Source organism: Nannobrachium achirus, assembly GCF_963921795.1.
Source record: "Nannobrachium achirus genome assembly, chromosome: 10".
Lineage (NCBI taxonomy): Eukaryota > Metazoa > Chordata > Actinopteri > Myctophiformes > Myctophidae > Nannobrachium > Nannobrachium achirus.
In genome coordinates this window covers 14,551,716-14,562,657 of record NC_137819.1, presented here as the reverse complement: position 1 = coordinate 14,562,657, position 10,942 = coordinate 14,551,716, and the positions used below count along the sequence as shown (strand labels likewise).

Genomic DNA, 10,942 nt, shown 5'->3' with positions numbered 1-10,942 from the left:
ATTTGTACTTTAAGTACATTTTGATACCAATACTTTTGTGCTTTTACTCAAGTACATTTGAGAATGTCTACATTGCAGCATTGAATATTGATACTTTTACAGTAGTTCACCCCCAAAATGACTTTTTTTTTCCTATCGATTACTCAGCCCATGGAGATTTCAGTTCAATAATATTTTTTTGTTTCTGTCGCATTCTTAAACCAATAACTTTAGGAGACTCTTTGTAGGCCCATTCATTCCGGATGGAGACCCAAATACATTTGGGTTTCCATCCAAATCAATCAATCGGGGTGCATTTATTATAATCAAATATTGGTAGGAATGCAACAAAAACAATATTTTGTTGCATTCAAACAATATTATAAGTCTCCATGGGCGGAGTAAGCTTTAGAAGAAAAGTCATTTTGGGGGTGAACTATTCCTTTACGACACTTAGGTCTACTGTAAAGTAAAAAAAAAAGGAAAGGCTCCCATCGTTCATGTCAAAGAGCCGTTCAAAAGACTCGATTCGTTCGCGAACGTCCCACCTGTAATGTTTTTTTCCTCCTCGTGTGCGTGTGTTCAGAGTGTTGTTGGTGGTTAAACTCAGACTGGAGGAGAGTGGAGGTCATGTCTGCTCCACACCGACCACTGACTGCTATGCGGCCCGTGAAACAGCTCAGCTCAGCCGGACGATTCATCTGCACCGCTGCCCAAGCCCTGTCCACTGCTGGAGGCCCGGTGCTGGCGTGACCGTGGACTGCGTGGAGCCCCGAAACGAACCTGGAGCACTTAAACTAGACTGGACCCCCCCCCCCCCCCCCCAAAAAAAAAACACTCTGAGTCACTGCGCCACAGCAGGACCCTAAGGACCCCCCCTGGAGCCCTGCAGTGGACAGGCAAGCACTGCTGTTTATTGCAGGACGAATGAATGAATAATTGAAGCCTGTGTTAACATTAGTTTAGTTAAATGAGTGTTAAATATCTAGTAATCATTGTGGATACAGGACGATAAAAAAAAAATACAAAAAAAAAACAACAACAAAATAAATGGAAGTAGGCGAGCTATGCTTTGTAAAATGGTGTGAAATAATGTATCTGTAGTCTAAGTATGATAACATTATCAGACATTTACCCTTCAACTTGTCGTGTAGCTTATGATATGCCTCAAATGGCTGGATAGCCACAGCTTTTGTTTGTTTGTTGCAGTTGTTGAAATTAGCCCTGCCCTTAAATGTCCATGTCAAATCATACAGGGCCTATAGGCCTACTTTACATTATTTCAGACGATAGCCTATATTTATGTTTACATAAAAAAAAGAAGAAGAAAAGAGCTAATTTAACATTGAGGTACGTCTCAGCACTTTAGTGAGCAGAAAATAGATATTCAGGTCAGGATACCAATTTCACCCAATCAGGAGAAAGAAGCACACAGAGGATAAACAAGTGAAATGGGAAGTGATGACACACACACACACACACACACACACACACACACACACACACACACACACACACACACACACACACACACACACACACACACACTGTGTTTGTCCATGCTGCTTTGTAAAGCCGTGGATGTTACATGACCCGACAACATTGTTATCAACAGTGTTTGTGTGGTGTTGTTATTGCTATTAACAGTAGTGTGTAATATGAGTACTGAGTGTTGCAAGGCAGGCCTGGTGGATTTTTACCACAAATCATTTCAACACAAGACAATTGAAAGTCTAAAGTGCTTTGCTAACCCATTTTCAAACTGTCTCACGACTCTCCCTTTTCCTCAAACATGGTTGCGACCGTCAGGTTACTATGAAAAGCTCCACCGGCTGTCAGTCTGTCACAAGTCACATCACACTTTTGACTGTCAGGTTGCAACTTATGAAAAGTTCCACCGGCTGTCAGTCTGTCACACGTCACGTCACGTCACGTCACACTTTTGCCCAACTCATATCTCCGCCACCATTAATTGCCCTGATCCATGCCAAACTTTGCACACACACACTCCTTGGCTGCCAAACCACAACCTTCACCTCTCACATGGCCCTCTTCTAGCGCCACCATGAGGCCGATTCTTGCAAAACACATTTTTGGACACTGCTCCTACAGATTTTGCCCTAAAATCACACAAAGCGGTACACGGTATCTCTAAAGTCATGTCGATTGCTTATCTCCCGATTAGGGAGTCTTACTGGTTTTAGTGAGGTTAGGGTTAGGCCTAATCTGGGTTCCCAGAAGTTTCTCTGTTAGGGTTAGGCCTAGTTCTAGTTAGGTTAAGGTTAGGTTTAGGCATAGTTTCTTTGAGATTATGTTATATATAATATAGCACATTGGTTGGCTATAAAAAAAAAATAGCAGATATACAAGCTTGTAGCGACATTTCGAGGCACGCTATGAGCTTGTAGATCAAACAGATTGTGAAAATATGTTTCTTTAAAGCAAACATTTTTAACTCAAAAGAGGCTCCCTGGCTGGAACTAAATATTTTGAGATGGCAGTCCACGGCCAAACACACAATTTCGAGGGCGTCCTTGACATGAAAAAACTCTTGAGAACCACCAATATACAGATGTTTGTTTTTTAGTTTTTCAGTCGAAAGTCTGAATGGGTTTTAACAGACATTTATTCTGTTGGGTTTCTCTTGTGGTGACAGACTGGAGGAAGAGGAACCGCATGGACATGAGGTCCGCCGCGTCCAGACAGGAGCCAGAGCCTGACCCGATGCTCGGCGGGGGCCCCCAGGGGCCACTGCCATGTGTCGGGGGCCCCGGGGGTCCGCCTGCAGGGCCCTCGGTGCCGGCAGGCTGGAGTGTCTCTGCCTCCCTGAGGAGCGTGCTGACCCACGTCCGCTACGAGAACCTGGCGGCCGGCCTGACCGGGGGAGTGATCTCCACCCTGGTGCTCCACCCTCTGGACCTGGTCAAGATCCGCTTCGCAGGTCAGTGTGCGTGAAACCATTTGTTCGAAGGACCCCCATTTGTATTTGGCCGTGGACCCCCCCCCCCATCTGAGAATGCTTTGTGCCAGGGACCCCCAGAAGAGAGAGTTGTTAAAAAGTGGAAGATTTTTCTTTTTCTTTTCAAAAATGGCAGATTCTGCTTCATTCCTAAATTGTTTTATAAATGGCCCGCCCAGCACCATCAAACAATAATATTTTCCCAGACTATAATTTGTCAGAATCCCTTGTTCCCTGTTGTCTCATTCTGAAGGGGTCAAAGAAAGGTGATTTTACTGTATTTTTCGTGAAATAAGGCTTATTTGTGTTTTGTTTAGAGCAGACACCTGACAAAAGACCATTGATATTAAATATTGATGATGATCGATGTATACAATCGTTGAATTACAATGCATATGAACATGACTTTGTTATGGTCTGACCGAAAGCAAATTATGTCTTGAGTCTTGGGTGTTTCAATATGTTCTCATGTGGGGGACTGCCCATAAGTCCGAAATCTCATTAGTCCTACATCTCTGTAGTCCGAATTTAGTTAGGGTTAGGTTTAGGCATAGTTTTACTGAGGTTAAGTTTAGGTTTAGGTTTAGGCATAGTATTTTTCACCAGGTTAACATCACCAGATTCTTACTAATGGGATGTAGTACTAGGAACAATGAGATTTCGGACCAATGCCATGGCACTAGGGGTGTGCGATATGACGATAATTATCGTCTCGACGATACAGCTTTGCCACGATAGGCCATTTCAGAATATCGTTTCTCTCGTGATACAAACAGTCATTTAGAAAAGGCTCTGGATATACAGCGAGTGCACGTTCCATGAGTCGCAGCTCGATTGCTTAATTTATACTTCTATAGTATGGTGGTGTAATTCGCCAAAAAGAACAGATCTACAAGGTAACAACGTGTCGCGGCTCAACGTGTCAACAGCTTGAGGATCTGTCCCCTTGCGGCCCCTCCTCCCCTGGGTAGAACGCATGCACTACACGCATACAAGAACAAGAAGCTGCACCTCTAGCCTGCGATTTTAGTTTCACTTTCACAGGACTTTGTAAAGCAGTGATGCAGCAGCTTGCCCTGCTTTCAGCGAAGCATATTTTTAATAATGGATGCATTGAACTAACAGGATGCAAACAAACTACTTTATCCGTCCTGTTATCAATCATTTCACTCACTGCAAAGCTGAGCTGTGTGATGTGCTCACTGTGCTGGTCGTCTCCACTCCACAGAGGTGATTTGGTCGCCTTGTAAATCCGTGCTTCTGTTTTTTATTAACTACAAACAAGTAGCTATTTGTAAAGTCCTTTGTTTGTTATGTTTTCACCGCTGATGCAAGCGTGTGTCGTCGCGAATCGCGGTGAAATCGTTGCGTCTATTTCGCATCTATTTCATAATTGGCTTAGTTATAAAACCATGATATTTGTGTTAAGCTAAAATATCGAATAGGATGATATCGGCATTGTAAAATACAGAGTATACTTCTGTAAAAAGAAAGCTTAAACTTGTATCATAACACACTTCCTGACTGCTGTGGTCGTAAGGTAATTTGTTTTCCCCCCAGTTTCTGTTGGTAAGGCATCACAAGATTTCTTTTCATATCTGATGAATAAAATAAATAGAGGTGAGGTGTCTTGAACCTTATAAGGACTTCTTGAAGACCTTTTTAATAGCCTACCTCAAGAAAGAAGAAAATCCCATTACTGCATCAAAATAATCATCAAACTAGACAATGAAAACATTAGCCAAATTGTTTTGAAAATAGCCGATCTACAAGCTCACAATACACAAAAATATTTTATGGGAACCCGTAAAACATTTCTGGGACCCATTTGAATGACCCGACCCATCATCACACCAACTAGTAAATATTTTGAGGTAAAAAATGTTAATTGTTTGATCAAAATATGCTATGAAAATCCTAGATTAGGCTATATCTATCTTTCTATCTGCAGCATAAAAATGAATAGATTATCAATAGAATATCTGTGTGTGTTTGTATAATTGTTATTAATAATCACAATAAACCTAAAAACTCGCATAAAACAGTATCGTGATAATATCGTGTATCGTGATACTGCATGAAGAGTATCGTGATAATGATTTTTTCCAGTATCGCCCACCCCTACATGGCACCCTAATGTGTCCGCATTTGGAAAAAGTTGAACACCCCTGGGTTAAGCATTGCGAGCTTAGGTTTAAAGGTTAGGCTTGGAATTGAGCCTGATTTATATGCACAGCAAATCTGCTTGCTCACGACGGGTCCCAGCACGTGTGTTTCAAGTGTGCAGATCTGCTATTTTTGGTGTGTGTGACTGCGTGCACACAGCATGCATCAAGGTCATGGTGTGTATTTGTTTTATACCATATTGACATTCTAACCCACGTGCCCAGATGACATGCAAGTTGACCTACTTTAAAAGGACAGAGCAGGGCAGGGCTGGTCCTGGGGGGGGGGGGTCACAGTTGTTGTGCCTGGCTCGCAGTCTTCTACTGTACCACTATGCTGACAGAGCCATTCACTCAGGAGTTATGATTCTACTAAATGTGTGTCGCTACTGTCCAGCAGTATTCATGGACATATCACGGATTGACAGACACCGGCGTTGATCATAATGGTCTTTAATGTTGTGTTATTTCATAACTAGTCCTTACCCGTTCAAAGATATGAGCTCCGAAATGATGTGCAGTGTGTGGGTTATGGGATGTGCACTGTGCACACGGTATATGAGGGATGGAAAGTAACTTTAACTGGTACTTGCATGATAATATGTAGGAGCATCAATGTAAGAAATACCCGTTTCGTTTAATGGCTATGTGTGTGTGTGTGTGTGTGTGTGTGTGTGTGTGTGTGCAGCGGTTTGGACCGTGAGACCATCCGCAGAGTAGTCTGTGTTTCTTTTTGAGAGGGTCGGTCCGCCTGAAAAACGCGTTTTGGAACGAAACGGTTACGTTTTGCGCGTTTGTGACGCCCTCTACGGGTGGAATTGGAAATGCTTCTGGGGATTCGTTGAGTAAGCCACCCGCAACCTGTGGCAGAAATTCAGTGTTGACTCGACGTTTTGTTTGTGATTTATGGCTATTGTTTGCAAAACGGACCCCTCCCGCTAATTTTGGAAGCCCGTTACGAACGAACGGTATGGACTATCAAAATATCCCTTGACTATGTTCATTGCATGGGTTCAGAGATCATGTGTACCCATTTTCGTGACATTTGAAGAAAATATGTAGGAAAAGGAGCAAAAAGTGTGTTTTGGAGAAAATTCAAAATGGCGGAAAATCTATCCTGACGCAAATGGGCGGGGCCTATATGGGGAGATGCGTATTGACCCAAGGAATCCAGGGAAAAAATAATTTTAATTTTCCGACCTACGGTTCAAGAGTTACAGGCCGAAACGTAAAGTGGACTGTTATAGCGCCACCATGAGGCCAACTGACGAAGTAAGTGACAAACGGGCTTCACAGTTATGTCAGGTGTGTTCATATGCTAATGGTGATGCGATTTCAGATCAATTGCTCCAGCCACTGAGGAGAAACGCTGTTTCAGACACTCACTCAGACACTCACTCAGACATTTGGTGAATTATATGTTAGATGGAACTGTTGTTAACACGTCGGTTGCTTTCTTGTCATAGTTTGAGACAAAACTAGAAAATATCTCTGCCAGGCCAGGTTGCCTACCCAGGGCCCACACATTTGGAAGTCATGCAATCCAAATGGATTATATATATTATTTTACAAAGGTCTGGTGGATATATCTTGAGCAAAAAAAGGGGAGTTTCTTTTTGTTTTGTACAACCTACAAAAGTTTTAGGACAAAACGTGAAGTGGCCTGTTATAGTGCCTCTGCCCCACAAAAATGTAGGGCACAGGTTCTTCCTTGACCTACTGTGAGTGTAGATGCAACATTGGTCAAATGGTGCCAGGGATTAGCTGCTTGCAGACACATAGCCACATGGACCCACAAAGACGGATAGGAGCGGAAATATTCTCTGGCGTTCAACATCCGGCCTGTTGGACACAACTACTGTATGTCTGCAGGGAGAATGAGGGCGACGCGGTTGTTATGCCCGGCCCGTTCAGGACGCCCGCCCAGTAAAACTAATATTTAATATTTCTTATGTAATGTCTTGAGACAACAATGAGCTGTAGCAGTCAGCAGTGAAGGAAGGGTGTCGGTGCTTTGAACCAATGGCAGCGTTATTTGTACAGCACCTTTCCAAACAAAGCAATTCAAAGTGGTTTACACCAAACATGAACCCATTTAGGCCTAGGATTATTTTATACCGGTACTTTAACTAAGCAGATATACAAGCTTGAGGGCTTGTAGATCTGCTATTTTTTTGTGAAAATGTGTGCAAATCTTTCAATATATATTTTTCAAAGCAAACTTTTGTAACTCAAATCTCTGCTTCTGGGGGTTCCCTGGAACAACATATTTTGAGATGGGCGGTCCGTGCCTCCTTAGCCAAATAAATGTAATTTTGGGGGTCCTTGACATGAAAATGTTTGAGAACCAGTGATTTAGAGGAAGGATGTAGAAGTCGGGTCAAAGATATTCAAAGATTTGCACACATTCTCACGATTTTTCAAAAATGGCAGATCTACAAGCTCGCAGCGCGGCACTGTGAGCTTGTATATCTGCTATTTCTCAATAGTTAAAGCATAAAATAATGGTTAAAGTGGTTAAAATCTAACGCGACAGTCTAGGATTAAGGCACTAAAGATTAAAAAATGAGTAAAAAATAAATAAACAGAAGAATAAGTTAAGTTAAGAGTTGCAGCAGACCCGCAGGTCTCTGGGAGTTACTGTATGTGAGCATAGAAACTGCAACGCATGTTGTTTAGTTTTGATTCTGAGGACAGAAAGCAGAACAGAGATGAACTGACAGGTCTGGGTGGGAGCTTCGTGGTATTGCACAAGATGCCGTTCGTTCAATGCTGTATAAACAGTAGTTTCTTTTAAAGCATTCAGTGCTTTATAAACCACAGTACTATTTTTAAATGGATGCTTGACATGCAGGGAGCCAGCTAAGATGATATGCTCCACTTTCTTAGTATTATGGACTCGCAACAGCTGCCTTCTGAAGCAACTGCAGTCGTCTGGTGGCTTATCTTAGGGAGACAGCGTTACAGTAGACTGGACTACTGGAGATGAATGTATAGAGAGAGATATATAGATCAAGGGTCTTCAACAGGGGGTCTGGGACCCTTAGGGGGTCCTCGGAGTTGCTACAGGGGGTCCTCCAAATCTTCAGATCTACAAGCTCGCAATGCCTCGCTCTGCGAGGCATTGTGACTCGTGAGCTTGTAGATCTGCTATTTTCGGCAAAGAGGTTCGGTGTAGAGCGGGAAAAAGAGCACTCTGACACCATTCCCGTTCTCTCCTTCTGCAGGTGCAGAGAGAAAGGTCAAGTTTATTAAGTATTGATGGTTCAAGAGGTTAAATATCTGAATACAGGGTCAGTGCAGGGGTTGACGCTAAGGTCTCAGAGGCACTCAGGTCATGTTCTACTTGCCTAAAGGTCATGTCCACTTGCCCAAAAAGTAAATTGAATCGTCCATTATAAAATTATAGGTAACATTTTTATTACCGTTCAATTTAACACTTATTTTGTGTTATTTCCTGGGGCTGTGCGAAAAAATAAATGTCATACCTATTTTTTAATCCAAATTCCTATGATTGAATATGAATATGGGTTCACACCTATTTTATAATTTTAAGTGTAGCAACAGTGAAAACAGCACATTATATCTGGTGCTGTGTTTATAGATGGTTGCGTCCCCTCACAAACATCAGGCAACCTGAAAGTAAACTCCACCTGCCCTAAGATTTTATTTACCTGCCGGGGGCAGGTGGGCAAGCCTTAAGCCCGGATCATAGTCGGGTCCGCGGTGGAAGGCTATCCACCGCGGTGTAGTCTTTTCGAGTCTTTTTGAGTCATGAAACTACAACGTTACATCATTCCTCGCGGTGGAGAGCTTTCCACCGCGAGTCCCAACACATCTCTCTGTTTTTACTATCAGACAGACGGGCTCTACACCCCGTTCACTGATTGGTCGACGGGGTAAAGGACTTCACCGTGGGCCGTGACTATGATGGCCTGCACTTATTTTCTGACTTGAGGTGGAAAGCTTTCCACCTCAAATTTGTAGACTCTGATCCGGGCTTTAGTGTCAATGCCTGGAAGGTGACACAAATCCAAAATACGCTGATGATTGTGCCGTCAAACGATTAAACTATGTGGAATCTATGTAAAGGTTGTGGGGGTCCCTGCTTCATATCTCTCATAACTAAGGGGTCCTTGGCCTGAAAACATTGAAGACCCCTGATATGGATAGATAAATGTAAAGCCACTGTTACAGTAGTTAAGTCTACTGAAGTGAAGATGAATGTATCGTTTCTGTAGAATAATGTGTGTGGGACACATCTAGGTATTCTGGGACCATCAATGGCGGTCGGGATTATGATTCTGTCACACTCAGCGTGGCTGCGATGCTGCTGCGAGCCGGATCTGCCGCCCACCTTCTGCGCAATGCACGGTGGGATGCTGGAAACCTGTGGAAAGATCAGGGGTTTTCAAAGCCGGGGCACCCTGGGGCGCCATGACGGCAGTCCAGGGGTGCCGCAAGATAATTTTATAATATACTGAATTTATTTGGACTCATTATTAAAGTACAAAGTTATTTTCAGTCAGTTCTAACCAAAATGGCTATTATCTCAATGTGTTCCTCACAGCATAATCGCTAAACTATGCTATAAATATAAGGCGCTGGGAGTGAAAATTATGAATATAATGTGCCTCGGATGAAAAAAAAATATATATATATATATTTATAGGGGTGCCCTGAGCCAACCAAACTTAAAGCTACTCTTACAGTACTCAAAATAGCAATGTTTTGGAATGGAGATGTGTAACCCTATATATTCATCTTGGGGGCAGGGCCCCCAAGATGAATATATAGATATATAGATGCACGTAAAGCCACTGTTACAGTAGTCAAGTCTACTGAAGATGAAAGCGTGTACACATAAAACCTGCTGACACATTCTTAAGGTCCTCGTAGGCTGATGCTGGGATTGTCGTAATGAGGCCGTTGAAAGTCAGGTCTCAGTCCATGACTTCAGGCTTGATTCTGGCTCGATTTCTGCTCATAGGGTGGCGCTAATCTAAACTACTACTGTAGTGTAACCACGGTTAAACTGAACACAATGTAAACCAAAACGAAACCAGAGTGAGAGACTGCAGACATCTTAGACTCACCCTGCTCTGTGTGTGTGTGTGTGTGTGTGTGTGTGTGTGTGTGTGTGTGTGTGTGTGTGTGTGTGTGTGTGTGTGTGTGTGTGTGTGTGTGTGTGTGTGTGTGTGTGTGTGTGTGTGTGTGTGTGTGTGTGTGTGTGTGTGTGTGTGTGTGTGTGTGTGTGTGTGTGTGCGTGCGTGCGTGTGCCTGCGTGCGCCTGTGTCTGCATGCGTGACATAGTTTTCAAGTAAACATGTTAAAGTTTATGGCCATCATAACATGTTCAGACCTCTGCCATATCTGCTACGCCTGCCACAGTGTTTGCATGCTTGGCTGTTTGTGTGTATAGTGTGTGTGTGTTGTGTGTGCGTTTACCATGAAACGTCACACCAGCTTTATTATTCCACAATGGAGGAAATGAGTTCATTGCTGTATAAACGGTAGTTTTCTTTAAAGCATTCAGTGAAGTGAAATCACACCTAGAGTGAAGTGAGCGGTGCTGTTTTTAGAGGGGACGCAGTCTACTCTACAATGGAATAGACGATATCAACGTCTATTTGATATTTATCCAGCAGGAAGGTGTCATTGGGGTGCAGAGAGGGGAGCACAAGCCATTGAAGCCAACAACACCAACTGTTCATAAACGATTTGTTTTGTTTAATATGGGTGGGACAAATTCATGGTCCATTTGGTCCATTGGGGGGGGCCTTTGATGGGGTCGCAAGAACATCCCTCATAATATGGGGTTGTGCTAGAAAAAAGTTTG

General features: G+C 43.1%; 2 protein-coding genes across 2 annotated transcripts in view; one reads left to right on the top strand and one right to left on the bottom strand.

Moving 5' to 3' along the window:
• LOC308292850 (regulating synaptic membrane exocytosis protein 2-like) overlaps nt 1-1,773 on the bottom strand; it is a gene marked incomplete at both ends in the record, with an annotated part of 67,753 nt that extends 65,980 nt beyond the window's left edge. Inside the window, 1 exon segment of the mRNA XM_080735274.1 lies at nt 1,751-1,773. Within this exon segment, the coding sequence (XP_080591400.1) occupies nt 1,751-1,773 (23 nt within the window).
• Nucleotides 572-10,942, top strand: part of LOC308292716 (solute carrier family 25 member 32-like) — a 29,261-nt gene continuing 18,890 nt past the window's right edge. Inside the window, exons 1-2 of the mRNA XM_080735128.1 lie at nt 572-878; nt 2,636-2,920. Coding sequence (XP_080591254.1) covers nt 2,656-2,920 — 265 coding nt within the window. The 5' untranslated portion in view covers nt 572-878; nt 2,636-2,655. The remainder of the gene's footprint in view (nt 879-2,635; nt 2,921-10,942) is intronic.